The sequence below is a fragment of the Apium graveolens genome, chromosome 4, assembly GCF_009905375.1.
Source record: "Apium graveolens cultivar Ventura chromosome 4, ASM990537v1, whole genome shotgun sequence".
Lineage (NCBI taxonomy): Eukaryota > Viridiplantae > Streptophyta > Magnoliopsida > Apiales > Apiaceae > Apium > Apium graveolens.
In genome coordinates, this window is record NC_133650.1 from 283,278,855 (window position 1) to 283,296,642 (window position 17,788).

Genomic DNA, 17,788 nt, shown 5'->3' on the forward strand with positions numbered 1-17,788 from the left:
CAGAGTTTGTCCCTTAAGATAGAGAAGCAAGGTTCTTCTTGAGATGAAATAAACAAGGAACATTACTTTGCGAGTATCGAGCAGTAAGATCATCCCATATTTGTTTGGTAGTTGAGAGATAAACAACACTTTTGCGAATTTCAGATAAAATTGAGTTGAGAAGTCATGAAATCACGAGATCATTGCTTTGCATCCAGAGAGTACAAAGATATGTGTTTTCTGCAGGTTTGACTTGAGATCCATCTATAAACCCTAGTTTTAGCTTTGCAGATAAAACAATTTTGATTGAACGGCTCCAATGATGATAATTTTGATTGTTTAACAATTCACTAACAAGAGATCGACCTGGATGATCAGTAGAACTCAGATAGTAAGGATGATTGATATCAAGTACAGTAGTTGCAGAGGTTTATGTGTTAGCAGTCATTGTAGGTGACCTTGGAGACGTTGGATTAGAGAGAACATCGGAAGCATATGTATACACACAACAATGATTAATCTATAACAGAGAGATGTAGATCGAGAACGTAAGGCTCTGATACCATGTCATAATTCCGAGAATCAGAGAATGAAGCAAAAGTTAGAAGAAGAGGAAGCTGCAAGAAATGTAAATTATTTTTATTTATCTTAATGTTTCTGTATAACTAAGATTGAGTATATATACAACTTTGCTATCTTAATCTACAAGTAATTGCATAAAAAATTTGTGTCTATTAGTTGCTGAGTTGTTGCTCAGCTGTATAACAGATTTTGGCGCCATAACTTGTTATTTGAATGTTATGCCTTCTTTATGTTTGGTACTTTACCTGAGCTATATCTATAATAATTTGTTAACAAAAATAAATTTATTCTCATCGATAATATATTTGCTATTGTAAATGTTTTGAATATTTAATATATTGTATAGTGAATAGGCTGGGGTTGGTTTCGAGGTTGGTTTCGTGAGGAGTAAAGTTGATTTTTTGAGTAGTATGATTTTGACACTTGAATTGTGTAAAATATATGTCATTTAAACATCATTGATAGAAGATGATTTAATTAACCTATAACATTTAAGACCAGCTCATAAGCACCAATTTTTGTTTTTAATTTTTGAAATTTAGCTCTCGTGAAATTCTTTATTATTTATAAATATATTGATCCTCTGGTCATAATGATACTTTTAATATGACCGTGAAAATAAAATATTATCTCACTAGAATTATCCGAAAATTGGAAACAAAAGACAAAAACGAATCTTGCATTATGTGGATATTTATTAAATTTTTATTTAAAATATGAAAAAAATATTAAATATTTTATTTAATATAGGATATCTACTAAACTTTAATTTTAATTATAAAAATATAGAATATTTTTTATTTTAATTCAATTGCTATTATCGATATATTTCAAAATTATTTTAATTTGGTGGTGACTGAGGATTGAGGAACTAGGGAACCGATTTCTGTTTTTTTGGGAACTAGGGAACCAATTTTGAATATTTACAAATTTGCAATTTTGAAATTAGGTATTTTATATATTCGAAGTTGTAAGAAAATTGAAGCCCTTTCCCTGATACCTAACCTGCGGTAAAAATAATGGTGAAGGAGACTGATTATTACGATGTTCTTGGAGTTGACCCCACCGCTACTGAATCTCAGATTAAAAAAGCTTATTACATCAAGGTATAATATCGTTTATTTTTCAATTCGCTTCACCAATTATAATCATAATCATCAATTATTCAATCTAAGTGTTCTTTCCCTTTAATTTGCTGCCTGCGAGCTTAATTAAACTTAAGCAGTGACATGATGAGGTTTAGTTTCTCTTTTTTTTTTGTTTTGTTAATTTGATTAGGTGTTTTTTTTAACTTTTAATTGCATATAGTTTGTGCAATAAATTCATTATGTGAGTGGTAGCTAATTAGTCGTGTACATACAGTATTTTTATTATAATTTGTGTTTGTTAGGGTTTACTTGGCAAGATATAATATGTATAGATGGAATCCAATTGTATGTTTCGAGAAAAGGATTAAATATTATGCTATACTTTTTGTTGGTAATTAAGTAATTGTGTAGGTGTGTAAATGCGTATTACTTTAATATTAATGTTGAGGTTGCAGAGAGGTGTGAGGGTTTTGATCTGCGGAGTGTTTTGAGAAGAGTCAGAGACTTTAGTAGGAGGTAATTAAGTAGGATATGGGGAATCTCTTGTTGTCATTGAACGCCGGCCTTTTCGCCCTCGTATATGCATCTTTGTAGCGTAGATATATCTGTTTACTTATTCAAGGTTCAAACTTTCCGCCATTTAGTTTTACGTTCTTAGCTTCATTGTTGGTTCCATGTGTTTTGCCTAAGTTTACAAGATTCGACCTGTAGAACCGACAGTGCAAGGAAACTGAATGATGCAGGACAGAATTAAAGAAGTAACGGTTATTTAATATAAGAACCAGAACAAGAGATTAAAGCAATGAATTATACGAATCCCAAGAATAATTAATCAATATTATTCCCAAGAATAATTAATCAATATTATTCCCAAGAAAGTGTATAATCAAAGCTAGGTAATAATGTGGGGATTACAATGCTTATATAGGAATAGAAACCATAATAAATAACCTAATGGACTAAGGCCTGTAACAAGTGGACTTTATTATAAATAACCATCTTAATTAATAAACTACTAGCCCCACATATAAAGCATATAGGTAGATACAATATTTATCTTTAAATTAAATAAATATAAACTAATTAATAATATATATACATATTATTTCTTTTGTCTCGTTCCTCATCATTCTCCCCTTGTTAGAGAAAACTCGACCACGAGTTTTGAAAAAATCAAAAATCACACAAGGATGAGATGGAACCAAGATGAACTTCATGCTCTTCTGGAAAAACGGTTGAGTTGCAAAGAACTCAGAAAATTGACAAGCAAGAGAACGGAGTTCAGGCAAGTACTCCGGAATAATGAAGTCGATGTGCTCAACCTCAATAATATCATTAACCACTTTATGATCCTCAACAATTAGAAAGCAATCAGTTTGTGGCTTGGTTTCTTCCACTTGCTCCTTATTAGTAACCTCTATATGCTCAACTTGGTTAACCTCGTTAATTGGATCTTTTGTTACCTCAATTGAATCTTCTACAACAGTTTCTTCAGTATCCTTATCTCCCTTGATCTTGTTGTCATTCTCCAAATGTGTAAGATGTTGAAGCTTAGGTGTTAGATTTTCGTAAAATCTTTTTCGTTTCTCGCGTTTCTCATTTGCACGTCAATCCCTTTCTTTCCTCAACTCAATATGGCACTTCTTTTCCAACCTTTCAAGCTCATCAAATTGATTATTTAACTCCTTCACCGTAAGTTTATATTGAAGTAACCAACGGTCACGTTGACAAACATAGACTTCGTAATAGAACTCATCATGTTCACGCTCTAGAAAATAGATGTTATCTTCCACAATATCAATTTGGCGCTTGATGTAAGCAGACATGTTTTAAACATGGAAAAATAGTTGGAATTGAAGAACAAATCAGAACTCAGAATGAGCAGATTTTGAAATTTCAGGGGCTGATCTGCACTTTCTGGAAAGTACAGCGACTGATTTTTATTATGTGCAAACTGCAGAAACTAGATTTCAAATTCCTGGAACATCAGGGACTGGTTTGTAGTATTCTGGAAGCTGAATAACCCTTTGTTTCTCACACAAATGACAAACTAGTAGGAAAGCAGCTGATGTTCAAAGGAGATGTTGTGACCTTTTACAACGGCGAACAGGAACTAATTTCTAGCAAACAGATGTGGTTTCCGGCAAGCAACAGCAGCAGTGACTCTGGCAGCTGCGTTAACTCCGGCAGTTAGCTACAGGTATCTAAACTCACGCCTGTTCAGATGCGTTTTTTCCCTTCCTCAATCTGATTCTTCTTGTTTCTTCTCGTTGCAGATTGAAACTCCAATCAGCAGTGATATTTTCTGATTTGTGGTGTTGTATTGGTATGCAATTAGGGTTAACGAGTTCAGAATTAGGGTTTGTAGTCGGGTCGGATTGGTTATGTAATTAGGGTTCTAACTAAGTACTTAGTAATTAGGCTTGCATCGGTGGTATGATGGATGTGCGGCAGTGGTAACGTGGTGGTCTGGGGTTGTGCTTACAGTGCTGTAGCCTGCTTTACTCCGACTCTTCTGTTTAGGTTGCCGTACCCGTGTCGAACATTTGGACACGACACTTATTCCGTGTCAGATTGTTTGACTGAAACATGGACACTTTGACCAATTTATTGAGCAAATATTATTCACACTTATTATTCAAAATAAATATGTGAGAAGAATGAAAAAAGTGAAATGAGATAACGTAGGGAAGATGCCAAATTCGTAATGTTCTTTAGAAAATTATCTTTAATCTAAGTTCTGTGTTACTTTATTCTTAAATGTCTAACTTAACATACCTGTTTATTAGTAAAATATGTCGTGTCCCTGTACCCGTGTCCAAAAATAGGACAGTGTACCCGTGTCCAAAAATAGGTCAGTGTCCCCGTGTCCCCAATTTTTAGACTTCTAAAGTCCGACACTCGTATATGTGTCGTATCCGACACTCCGTACCCGAGTCAGAGTAACATAGGCTGTAGCCGGAGGCTGATTAGGGTACATGTGAACAGTAAAAACGGTTGTGAACAGTAAGAACGGCTGTGATGACTCTGAACGGTGATTAAGAACAGGAAAACTTAAGGTTCGGCTCTGATGCCAATTAATGCAGGACAAAATTAAAGAAGTAATGATTATATAATATAAGAACAAGAACAAGAGATTAAAGCAATGAATTATACGAATCCCAAGAATAATTAATCAATATTATTCCCAAGAAAGTGTATAATTAAAGCTAAGTAATAATGTGGGGATTACAATGCTTATATAGGAATAGAAACCCTAATAAATAATCTAATGGACTAAGGCCCGTAACAAGTGGGCTTTATTATAAATAACCAACTTAATTAATAAACTACTAGCCCCACATATAAAGCATATAGGTAAATACATTATTTATCTTTGAACTAAATAAAAACAAACTAATTAATAATATATAAATTCCCGTTCCTCATCACTAAAGCAATGACTCGTTTTGGGAATGTGTTTTCGTCTTATGATTAACAAAGCACTGTATGATGTGCGCCATGTGCATAACTTTACCCTAATGCTTTATACAAAAGAAATTATACATTTTGTAAATACGGCTTAAAACGTCTAAAAAAGTTCAACATCCTTTTAATATGTACATTCAGCACAACATGATGTGATCCGTAACTCTGTAGGCAATTGAACGTGTTGACATACATTTAAATTTTTTTTTGAATGTAAAGCTTGTACTAATTTATGCCTATTACAAGCTCATTAGTCGTTACTGTTGATTAGGGCTTAGGGCTGAGCATTCAGTCGGTTCGGTCCGGACTGTTGACTAGGGCTGAGCATCCGGACCGAACCGAAAAACCGAATTACCATTTTTTCTTGGACCGGACCGGACCGAAATTGTAATATGGACCGGACCGAACCGAACCGAAATAATTCGGTTCGGTCCGGTTTAGGATCGAACAGACCGATTTTTTTTTAAAAATAAAATTGTATTGAAATTTTAAACCAAAAACTATAAAATATAAAATATAATTGAAGTAATGTGATATATGGAGTACTACGTGTGTATAAATATAATTAAAAATTTAAAATTATGATTATAATTTTTAAGATATATGTAAAATGTATATAATATAATTTATAGTAATTATAATTTGGTCTATTCGGTCTATTCAGTCCGGACCGAAATATTTTTAAAAGAACCGGACCGAACCGAATTTTATTTCGGTCTATTCGGTACCGAATAGACCGAATTTTTGAAAAATTAGGACTGAACCGAACCGAATTAGCACGGTTCGGTTCGGTTTTTCGGTTTCGGTTCGATTTTGCTCAGCCCTACTGTTGACCCATAATGTATTCCCCCAGTTATACCTTAAACATCTTGCTTTTTATCTTATGCAGCTCTTTTTTTTCCGTTAGCATTTAGGACATCTAAATGAGTAATATTTGTATTTTTCTGACATACAATGTCTTGCAGGCGCGTCAGGTCCATCCAGATAAAAACCCAAATGATCCTCTTGCAGCACAAAATTTCCAGGCAAGCTTACTATTTACTTCTATAGGAATTATCTGAATCATTATCTCTCTCTTGCAACGGTGTTTTTTTGTTTCACAAGGCTTAAAATCCCTGTCACACGAAGGTGTGTTGCGATGCTTTGCGCAGGAGCACATTTTCGTCAAAATTATACGAAGTTTCTGTTCTTTGATTCTATATATTTGTGCTTAATAAAGCATTACACCTCTGACACAGGTGTTAGGAGAGGCTTATCAAGTGCTAAGTGATCCTAGCCAAAGACAGGCTTATGACACATATGGGAAATCAGGAATCTCAACGTCAGTTTATGTCCATTTTATATGTCTATATGTATATTGTAAAATTCTAAAGTTCCTGAGTAGTATAATTATTTCTTTTGGCATCGCACACTTCTGATTGTTAATTACAGTATAATCAGATAAGGATGTCTCATTCTTCTTATTTCAGCGATGCAATCATTGACCCTGCTGCTATTTTTGCAATGCTTTTTGGGAGTGAGCTCTTTGAGGATTACATTGGACAGTTGGCAATGGCATCAATGGCTTCAATGGATATCTTCGCAGAAAACGAGCAGTTTGATGTCAAAACGTTGCAAGAGAAAATGAGGGTAGACGTTTTTTTTAAATACTTCTGATTATCCAATTTTGTATTGCCCGGATCACCTTTTGAAATAGAGAATTAAGCCTGTGAAACAGCACTCAATAAAAACTTATAGTATTTCCATTTAATCACAGGTTGTCCAAAAGGAAAGAGAAGAGAAGCTGGTTCAAAAACTTAAGGATCGTCTGAACCTTTATGTTCAAGGAAAAAAAGTAGATTTCGTTAAGAATGCTGAAGAGGAAGCATCAAGACTCTCCGGTGCTGGTGAGAAATTAAATTCTTCTTGAATATATAAATTATTATCTTACTGTCGTATATAATGTTGTCTGCAGTTTTCAGCAACAGCCAATTTAATTATAAAAAGCTCCTATTTCTAAAGTCTTAAGTGCTCTTTCCCAATTACTCACGTGAACTTTACCAGATGGCATAACAAATAACTCTAACAGGTCTTAAATTATGATAATTGGTGATAAAGGAAGAGAAGGAAAAGAGATATTTGATAAGATAGTTAGAGTAGTTGTTAAGTTACATGTTGAAGCTTGATTCAAATGCCTCAAAATTAGTCAATTGTGTGTTCTTATGTCTGATTTTACCCACGCAAGCAGTTCTACCTTTGAGAGCTTTTAAAGGAGATCTACAGTTTTTAATGTTTGGAGTCGGTTTTTAGAATATATTGTTTCTGTTTCGTAGAAATTACACATTAACATATATATGTGCGCGCGTGCGTCTGTGTGCGCGTATTATGAAATTTGGGGACTCTTCCACAGATTTCTTTTCTGGGAAAATAGTGTAAACAAATGGTTTGAGCAATATTAGATCCTATGTTGACATTAATAGTGACACTGTGATAGAGATAAGTGGGCGGGTCTTTAGATCAGGAACTCCAGATTTTTGGACACCTTTTTACAACTGTATAGTATTTTGCTATACTTGTTGCTAAAAATATAAGTTTTCAGTTGTGGACTAATGTCTTATCTACTTCTACAGCATATGGCGTTGATATGTTGAACACAATTGGTTATATATACGCAAGACAGTCAGCTAAAGAGCTTGGTAAGAAAGCTATATATTTGGGTATGCCATTTGTTGCCGAGTGGTTTAGAGATAAGGGACACTTCATTAAATCCCAAGTCACGGCAGCAACAGGTTAGTTGATATACTGGATTCAGTCAAAGTCCGTGTTCTTTAATTTGCAATATTTGCATCTTAAACCGAATATGTGTGCATGTGCCCATCTCAGCTATTTTCAAGCATTTATAATGTTCAAGTCTCTGTTAAAAGTTATGACACCCACTGACCTGTACTCTTGGGCACTCTAATACAAAGAAAGATATAAACCTTTCATGATATTAGTTTTGATTCTGAAAGAGCCATTTCAGTACCTACTCAACCTTTTTTAATTTATTAACGTGATAATCCACTCTTGAAATAAGATTGTTTTAATGTCCTTTTGCAATTGTTCCCATATGGTAACAGAGTCAATTAAGTCATCAACCTCGTTGCCAATTATATTAAGTCATTGACATCAATATTTTGGTATTGCTGGTGCTTCTTGTGTTTGTCAGTTTAGCGCTTAGTATGGTTGTCGGTAAACTGAGTTTTGCACAATAATCTTTTATTCCTCTCTGCTTGTAAACAACTGAAGCTACGCGAATTTATAGAACCCTGCCAAATTAAATAAAACATTTCTGAAGCGATATTGCTCTATTTAAGACTTGATTAGCATGCAATACCAGAATTGATAGTTGCTCATTTATATTTCAATAAATGAACTAAGTTTACAACAATTATATCTGGATTATGTTAAATGGTTCTGGGAGGTGCTGTGCTCGAAGATCTTCATCCTTTTGGTGGTCTTTGTAGGTGCAATTGCGTTGATACAGCTTCAACAGGACTTGAAAAGGCAGCTCTCCGAAGAAGGGAATTACACTGAGGAAGAGCTTGAGGCATACATGCAGTCTCACAAGAAGTTGATGGTTGATTCCCTTTGGAAGCTTAATGTAGCTGATATTGAAGCCACTCTTTCTCGTGTTTGTCAAATGGTTGTCTTGCACTCTTCACTTTATTTTGGTTGTGATCCAAGTCTGCTTAATTGGCATCTAAAGTCTCGTTATGGTTCTGTTTTCTTGGCCTTCTTCAGGTTCTACAAGATAGTAACGTGAAAAAGGAGGAGCTCCGTGCAAGAGCTAAGGGGTTAAAAACCCTTGGTAAAATATTTCAGGTATTCTTCATAGCTCAATATCGTTATCTTCTGGTCATTTCTTAGCTTTTCCAAATCTAGTAACTGATACACTTGCAATGATTTGTGTAGAGGGACAAATCATCTAATGGCAGTGAAAGTAAAAAGGCGACAAGTAGCAACACCTATAAATTGGATGGAAGTGTATCAAAGTTCGATACTGATTCACCAAATAGGTCTCCCAGATCATCAACCATGAGGGGGGGAAATAATACTGCATATGCTTCACAGGTACCAATGTTAATTTTTTCCTAAAAGGCTTAAATCCTTGTTGCTTGTGTTGCTTCTCAGAATCTCATCTTGTTTAGAAAGTGTGCATGCTTCATATTAGGACTAGAGACATATAAGCATACCGTTATGTTTTACATTAGTGACAAAATTTAATATAGTTATTATCATTATGTGTTTATCATATAAATTATGAACTTCATTTCATATCAACTATTAATTTATGGGAGCAAGAAGCATCAGTCATTCCTCTTTGTATGTTGTCATACATCCTGTTGAAAATAAAATTATTATGCTTGTCCTTGTTCTCTATATTTGGAGTATAGTGTTACTCTTACAAACCGGTCGTTATTTGGAACATAAACAAAATTGTACGAATTTAGTAGCTGTTGGCTGCTAAAATGTCAGGTGATCTTCCTGATATGGATTTGCAATTTCTAGTAATAATTGAGCTTGAAGAACCATGTATCTAACTTTTACAAGATGCGACTAGTATAAAAACCTCATCTGAAAATCATAATGAAATAAGATGTCATTATTGGATGGCCTTTTTTCCCTATCTCCCCCACCCCTCCTCGAGGTACCGGAACCTGCAATGAAAATAGCAAACGACAAAATAAAGATGAGAAAAGGGATTAAATAGTACTCATATTCTAAATAATCCCAAATCTCGAAAAGAAAATATTTACTATTACTGTATCAATAAATTACTAAATTAAATATTCGGAGATTAGAAGGATTGGTTTTGGAATTTCCTTTTATTTTATTTTTGGTTTAAAAGGAGAGAGTAATTCAATGGTAAGATGACTTGTTCAAGTTTGTTCTCTAATGTATTTGTATTCTGAGGCAAATAGGCAAAATGAATGGGGCTTCAGTGATTGTCAAATGTCAACTAATCAATATGCTTTTCATAAGTTGCAACATGTTAGCTAACAATATACATCATTCTTTATGGATCACTCGATGGATATTTTCCATTAGAAAGAGAAAAAATATTTGTCCAACATCCTTCAATTGCAAAAAACTTATATCTATTTCTTTCTTAGCCGTCTTCTTATTTCTGTTCATTAACTTTTATACTATTGGATTAAAGAGCCCCTATGTGGAGGCTCCCAAGTTTGCAGGCGCACAAAATAATTTTGACTTCCCAGTTCCAACAGCACCGCCTGGTGCACAGAGACATTCATGAACTTGGTGCTCTGCTACAACATAAAGAGTTTAAGTATATTGCCTATTTAAGCAATCATTCTATTGCTGCAGCTAGGGGGATCATATTGTTTAATGTGTTTGTGCGGGGAAGTTTCAGGCTGCTAGAGCTGGTAAAGGATTGTGTAATATACAGATGACAGAAGATATCCAGTATAAGGGTGAAGATTAGTGATGATTGTAGGGTTTGAGGTGGCTGCTTTGTATTTTAATTTTTAATTCTTTTTCGTGTGTTATGTACATTGTCATTAGAATGCCCATGTTTATACTTGTCATTAGAATGCCCATGTTTATACCTCAAGACATTTCTTTGCCCTTCTTTTTTCCAAAGTCTCATTTTTGTTTCAGTAATGGTCATTGGTCGTAACAAATTAGATATATAATGCTGAACTACTAAACAGTAAAGAACAAAGCCGGGGATGTGTCTTGTCTTACGTTGTTAGGGGAGTAGGTGATGTTGCAAAAAATGAATATGTTATAGGGTTCATTGGTTTTGATACACGTTTTTAAGGAAATTGCGCTAGTTATAGAGCAAGTACTGAACTTTTTTAAGGCAGCAGTGAAATAATCTTGTTCAGAAAGTCAGGCTTTGGGTAGTAGAATTAGTGAAAGATTGTTATCTAGGGGACACTGGACAGTGAGACTGGAGTGAAATTATGAACAAATCCAGCATAAGATGTTAGTGAGGACAGGTAATGAAAGAGTAGATCCTCTGGGTAGATTAAAGAAATTGTTACATCCGAATGCCTGATGATTAGCTCCATTTGAAGGATAATTTTTTAATCTCTCTTTCAAAGATAATTGTTTTTGTAAAAGAATAGATATGTTACATATGTATGTTCTGTGCATAAATTTTAGAATGGCAGAGAAAGTAGATGTTTCTACCGTCATTTGATCAGCTTTTTTTACAAGCGCTGAACAAATTATTTGATCACAAGTAATGGACCAATATCTATCTCAAAATTCGATCTCTATTATTCAGACTTCAAATACCAAAACCAAAAAAATGTGACTTGAATTCTATTTCTAGTTTTCCACCACAGATGTTGAATTTTTAAAAAGTTAATAAGATTAAGTGCTTCAGCATTGCATTATTCTCTTCCTGGAGTTGGAAAAGAAAATTTTAATAATTATCAATAAACTTAAAAAAGAAAATTTAAATAAATTATCAATAAATTTACAAGTAAACGTGAAATAAATTATCACCCTAATCCTAATAGAATGATCGAATATCAAAATGATAATTATCTGGTAATCAGGAGAAGAAAGCCTTGGGATATAGAAATGAAACAAAGGAACAGATCGTGAATGCCTGGTATCAAATTCATAAGCCACTGAGAAGATCCCTTCACATTCATCACTGTATGTGTTTCATTTGCAGTCTTGCAAAAATAGGAAAGTCCATATGTCATCTAATCTATACATCTCTACAAGACAATAGAAAGAGATTCAAATTTATTTATTTTTAAAATTATGTATGATGATTTGAAAGTCGACAATCTAGAAGATGGAGGTTGAAAAGGAACAATCAGGGTTGTCTGATGCAGGTGCATGGGCTCTGAATGTCATTAGTTCTGTGGGAGTTATAATGGCTAATAAGAAACTCATGTCTTCACATGGCTATGCTTTCAGCTTTGGTTTGCCCCCCCCCCCCCCCCCTGCATTTCTCAATTTACTCGCTTTCTTGATCATATTGTCTGCTATATACATTTAAGTGATGGTTAGCTACAGTTATACAAACTAATCTAGCATGCAAACTACAAACTGACAAATTAAGGTAAGGTGACAGACTGACAGTGAGGAGTCGTAGGACTGCTAGGGGTGATTATTAGTGATGGTTTTTATTTGTGTGATTTTTGTAAAGACTAATTTTAATTACACATTTGGTTATTAAACGTGTTGCTTTTGATGGAGATATCTTGAAACAGAGATCGTTGATGATATATGTTTTATAAAAGTTGACTACCTTCAAAAAATAAAAGTTCATTTGCATGAAATGCCTTTTCAGTAAATGTCATGGTCTATGCTACAATTTTGAAGTATTGGAAGTAGATTTCATATAATGGTAGTGATAGATGTCTATATTTTTGGCTGCAGTTTTGATATAGTGCATTGCATTTGCTTTGATCTATAAATAACCTGCCACACCTCATTTTCTTAATCGTGCTTTTGTTTTTTGCAGCAGTGTCTGCATCTTCTGATATTAAAAAGAAGTTCCATACTCATGTTTTCCACTCGTTTCACTTTTTCAGCAACAACACTAACCGGGTGTCACTTCTTGGTAACTGCACTTGTTGGGGCTGTGTCAAATGCTGCTGGTTACACTACCTCGAAGCATGTTCCTCTTTGGGAGCTCCTCCGGTTCTCGATTGTTGCAAACATGTCTGTCACTGGGTTGAACTTAAGTCTCATGCTAAACTCTGTTGGCTTCTACCAAGTACGTTATACTCAGTTGAAATTCTTTGCATGTTTGCTCTTAATGTTGCTGCACAACTGCTGCACAAGGCAAACAGAAGGCAGTATTAGACGAATCACTATTGAAGTTAATACTTGGGAGTCCCCCCCCCCCTCGTGTTTGACGAACATACTTATATATTTTACTTGTTAATTTGAGATAATATCATGGATTTTCATGAGTTCTTTTCTCTGTTTATGATACACATTTTATGTTCCTTTGATCTTCATAGTCAACTGATCATGACAATTTTGTTGTAGATATCAAAAGTGAGCATGATTCCTGTTATCTGTGTGATGGAATGGATTCTTCATGATAGGAAGTACACAAGGGAAGTTAAAATAGCTGTTATTGTTGTTATAATAGGTGTGGGTGTTTGCACTGTGACGGATGTCAAGGTTAATGCCAAAGGCTTTCTATGTGCTTGTATAGCAGTTCTGTCAACATCCTTTCAACAAATTGTGAGGTCATACTGTAATCGTACTCAAACTATATTGTAGTTATGTTAGTATCATAGAAGCATTGAGACCTTGCATGCTCGCTGCATGTTATTATTTAGTTGATTGATTGCTTTCAGATAGTAATTACACACGCCTATTCACAGATCACACCACATTTTGGATACATAAAATTGCAAATTTCTTTTCTATCTACTAAAAAGTTAAATCTGTAGTATGTTTTGCCTGAATACATAAATTTAGTTATCCATAGGGCTAACTAGTTATCGCATTTAAATTACAACTCCCATTTATTTTTGTTTTGAAAATAAGACTAGTTTAGGCCTAATAGTACCTTGAAGTTCAGATAATGCTAAACATCAAACTGCTCGATTTTGGTTAATATCTATATCATCTATTGTTTTCTGTTGGTTTTTAATTTAGCTAAGATTGCATTTCGTTGTTTCGTTCCCTTAAAGATTGACGATTTTGTTCTCTTTGATGCAGTTTATTGGCTCCTTGCAGAAGAAATACACAATCGGATCTTTTGAACTGTTGAGCAAGACAGCTCCAATTCAAGCAATCTCTCTGTTGATCTTAGGCCCCTTTGTTGACTACTATATTAGTAAAAACAATATTCTGAACTACAGATTCTCGTATATTGTTATCGTAAGCACTCTTATACCTATCAATATTACACTCTGAAATATATTTAAGGTTATCGCTTCAAGATGAACATTATATGTATAATGACATGCTTTTGTCAACAAATTATGCAGTTGTTTCTACTTTTTTCCTGCTTCTTAGCAGTCTTCGCCAACATAAGTCAGTACCTCTGCATCAGGCGCTTCTCAGCGGTTTCCTTCCAGGTCCTAGGTCACATGAAAACAATATGTGTTCTCACATTGGGATGGCTATTATTTGATTCGAAGATGACTTTTAAGAACATAATAGGCATGGTAATTGCTATTGGCGGAATGGTGATATATAGTTGGGCAGATGAGCTTGAGAAGCAGGCCAAGATTGCATCCCATGACATAGAAAAGGGGTTGACAGATGATGATGTTAGACTACTGAAAGACGAAGTTGAACACAGTCCTCTAAAGGCTATTGAAATTGAGCAGTGTAAGGTGTAAGTATTTATCTTTCATCTCTATTGGAGTCTAATTATAGTCTGTCATTAGTTTTATCATCAGAGCATTTCCCATAGCAGTTACCCAAAAAATTGTCAAATTTTGTTAAGTCACTATATACGTTAGTTTTTTATCTTATCTCTCCTACATATCATCTTTGGCCACTTTTTTTAAATAAACACTCCAATAGTTGGCATCCCGAATAGTTGCTAATATGGTCTCTGCAATAGTACAAAAAAAATAAATTGCAAATTTGAAAATGAAAAAGAGTGGGATATGTTTTTTGGACAAAAGTTACATTTAACTAAATGATGAACTTGCCAAGTTTTGACAATCTTGGTTGATAATATCTTGGCAACCCCATAATTCCAATAGGTTGACAACCAAAATTACCGTGCCACGTAAACATTAGCAAATTCATGGCAACCCCTATTTGAGATGCGCCTCAAATTGATGATCTTCTAGAATTAAACTTTGTTTTTCAAATAGATAAAATCACTTTTTTTCACTAAATCTCTCTCCATCTCCCCCTCCTATTGTGTGAGAGTAAGTCTAATGCAAAATGCAAAATAACTATAGCTATAATTTGGCATAAAAAATGTACTTTGATGCTAAACAAAATTTCAACTCCAATACTAATTGCATTTTGAAACAAAATATTTCCTAATTTACCTAAATTTTGTCACTTTCCCCTAAGTTTCATTTAAAGTACAACTACATGCATCTCATTTATAGTAATTTGATGAGGTCACCAGATGCATAAATGCATCATTGGTTTCAAATTTAGAATGAATGATGCATATATGCATATTTGCATACAAATATAGAACTCTTTTGGAGTTGAAATTTTTGATATTTGATTTCAAATTATAGAAATGACACCACTTATATCATTGTATTGGACTTGCTCTGAGAGATAGAGATTTATCATGCAAAAGTGATAATTTATAAGATTAAGAGAAATTTTAGTGGCGATACAAATGAAAATACAACTGATGCCTCCTTAAAAAATACCTGCTGCATTCTTGCCTTGTGTAAATTTAAAGATAATGAACGAATCACGGTTATACCACTAAACTATACCAGCTACTCCGCCAACAATGCTATTATTATATGCTCCTGCATATGAAATCTTTATGCAGTACAATTACTACAACACAATCGAGTTCAACTACTGATGGAATTGTTAAATAAAGTCATGGATGATGTGTGTTTATCAAGGTGCTTGGTTAGGAAGCGAAGCCAGCTAAAAGAAGCGCATATCAAGGGGAGAAAGTACATGCATTTTTTAATTTCATTTTTAGCTATTAAAAAGTACATCCAATTTATAATTAGCACGATATCTGATACCTGGTTGAGATGGTGGAGAGGGATTATTAAGTACAAAGATTCCAGTTTCTGATCTCACATTTATACTTGACTACAATTTGCATAAACAATTAAGAAATGCAGAGCAAGTCGTAGCAGGTGTTTGATTCGATACAAGTTTGATATCTGAGAGACTGAGACTGTCGATCCTTTCTCATGAGATTATACTTCGTTTCATAATTTTATAGTTTAACAGGTATTTTAGATTTTTTACTCTCACTACTTTTGACAAATCACTATAAATTTTGGTTTTGTTCTTTGATTATTTCACATTGTCATCATTCAAAGAGGATGTGTTTCTCCACTCTCTGCTTTCATTACATTTTTGATTGAACTGCATTTTATAATATTTGCAGGATAGTATATTTGTCCACTATGATATCAGCTAAAAGTAATAAATCTTATATCAGCTGATTCTGAGGTATAGTTTGTTGTATGCTTGCTGCTCTATATGATGAGGTAAAGGATACTATAAAATTAGTTCAATGATACTAAAGATTTACATCTGGAGAGAAAAGAAATGAACAAACTTATCTTAATTGATTCTATTTGGATATAAGATTTAACAGTATTACATACAAGGAACTATAAACAAAATCAAATTGATCAAAACAATTGTTTTGTCTAGTCCGGAATAAAAAGGCAAGCAGGGAGTTGAGAGCCTGGTGTTAATAATGCTAGCTCAACTCCAAACAACAGTGTATATATTTGATTTCTAGTTACATAACTAATCACTATCAGTTCATAACACAGCCCCATCTAATATCATGGCACTAGTTACTGCACTGGAAATTGAAATGAGAAATAAGATCAGGAAGATCCATGTAATGCGCACAAGGATTCCCAGTACTGAGAAGTTGAAGAAGATATCGAAACAAATGAATGTCGCAAGCTATTCTCAGAGCCCCTTGATATGAATATCCATACTCTTCCCCTGTTAAACTCAACAGTTTTTCCAACAAAGGATGATTTAAATAGTTAGCTTCCATCTCTAAAAACACCACTTCAGTTTCCACCTTCCCCACCACAACTCGAATATGGCCTTCTCGAACTGATTCAGATTTTGATGATCCATGGCTCACGCTACTCTTCCCACACCACACAAGCTTCCTCATAAGCCCACTTCCGCGGCCACGCCCCATTTTTCTTGAATTAAATGCTTTCCCCTTCATTTACTTCCACAATGTGGCTTCCTGTCACAATGCCCTAAACTATATGGATAATGGAAACGACAAATACTACAGAGAAGAAGGATAGAACATGAAGTCCACTGTTAGTTTGAGAGGATATATATAATGTTGTCAAGTATGGTTTGGTAATGATTTGAGGAGAGTGGTAGCCAGCCTGCAGATATCCTTGGTAAATAAAAATAAAGGAATGGGAAAGTTAAAAGTATATAGTCCAGGTCCAGGTTGTAAGTTAGTTAACTAAAAAAAAGAATATGATTTTTATATAGCTCCACTAGTACTGGAAAGGTGGAACCGCGGAACCAAATTTAAATGATGATGAGTGTGGACTATCCTAACCTTGATCATGAGAATGGAAAAATTATAAGATTAAGGAGCCAAGCCTGGTAAGCAAATCATGAAGCCAGCTAGAAGAACCGCGTGTTACGGAGAAAGTACATGCAATTATTAATTAGCATGCATAAACTATAGTATTAATAACAATCATCAACAAACATATTTATATGTTTTATTGCAACCTCTTCCCCTTCAAGAATATGCATGCTGATTAATTTTGATAGATCGTTTTATCAAGTGATAGTGATGCCGATTTCCGATTTTTAAAACTCTAGTCGAACGAGAGTCTTGTTTTATACCATCATATAATAATTTGTAATTTTGTATGTAAATTTTAACCTGGACTATGCATTTTCTGGAGGTGGAGGCAGAGGCTTTGGATCAAGAACTACTGTTAAGATCAATACCCAATACAGTCAAGGAGGGTCATACAAATATATAATACAAAGTCAATCCGCTA

At 34.2% G+C, this 17,788-nt stretch overlaps 3 protein-coding genes across 3 annotated transcripts; all 3 read left to right on the forward strand.

Moving 5' to 3' along the window:
* The first annotated feature begins 1,439 nt into the window (after positions 1-1,439).
* Positions 1,440-10,727, forward strand: LOC141721100 (chaperone protein dnaJ 10-like). The gene is made up of 10 exons (XM_074523846.1): positions 1,440-1,667; positions 6,083-6,142; positions 6,356-6,438; positions 6,587-6,746; positions 6,874-7,003; positions 7,727-7,885; positions 8,603-8,781; positions 8,880-8,960; positions 9,051-9,209; positions 10,300-10,727. The coding sequence occupies exons 1-10, from the start codon at positions 1,581-1,583 to the stop codon at positions 10,393-10,395; spliced, it is 1,194 nt and encodes a 397-aa protein (XP_074379947.1). The 5' UTR covers positions 1,440-1,580; the 3' UTR covers positions 10,396-10,727.
* A 1,192-nt stretch (positions 10,728-11,919) lies between these two features.
* On the forward strand, positions 11,920-13,367 carry LOC141719745 (UDP-rhamnose/UDP-galactose transporter 3-like). Its single transcript, XM_074522120.1, has 3 exons — positions 11,920-12,049; positions 12,665-12,849; positions 13,128-13,367. Exons 1-3 carry the CDS (start codon positions 11,920-11,922, stop codon positions 13,365-13,367), a joined length of 555 nt encoding a protein of 184 aa, XP_074378221.1.
* A 363-nt stretch (positions 13,368-13,730) lies between these two features.
* LOC141717188 (UDP-rhamnose/UDP-galactose transporter 2-like) lies at positions 13,731-14,564 on the forward strand. The gene is made up of 2 exons (XM_074519289.1): positions 13,731-13,973; positions 14,084-14,564. The coding sequence occupies exons 1-2, from the start codon at positions 13,806-13,808 to the stop codon at positions 14,438-14,440; spliced, it is 525 nt and encodes a 174-aa protein (XP_074375390.1). The 5' UTR covers positions 13,731-13,805; the 3' UTR covers positions 14,441-14,564.
* Positions 14,565-17,788: the final 3,224 nt, after the last annotated feature.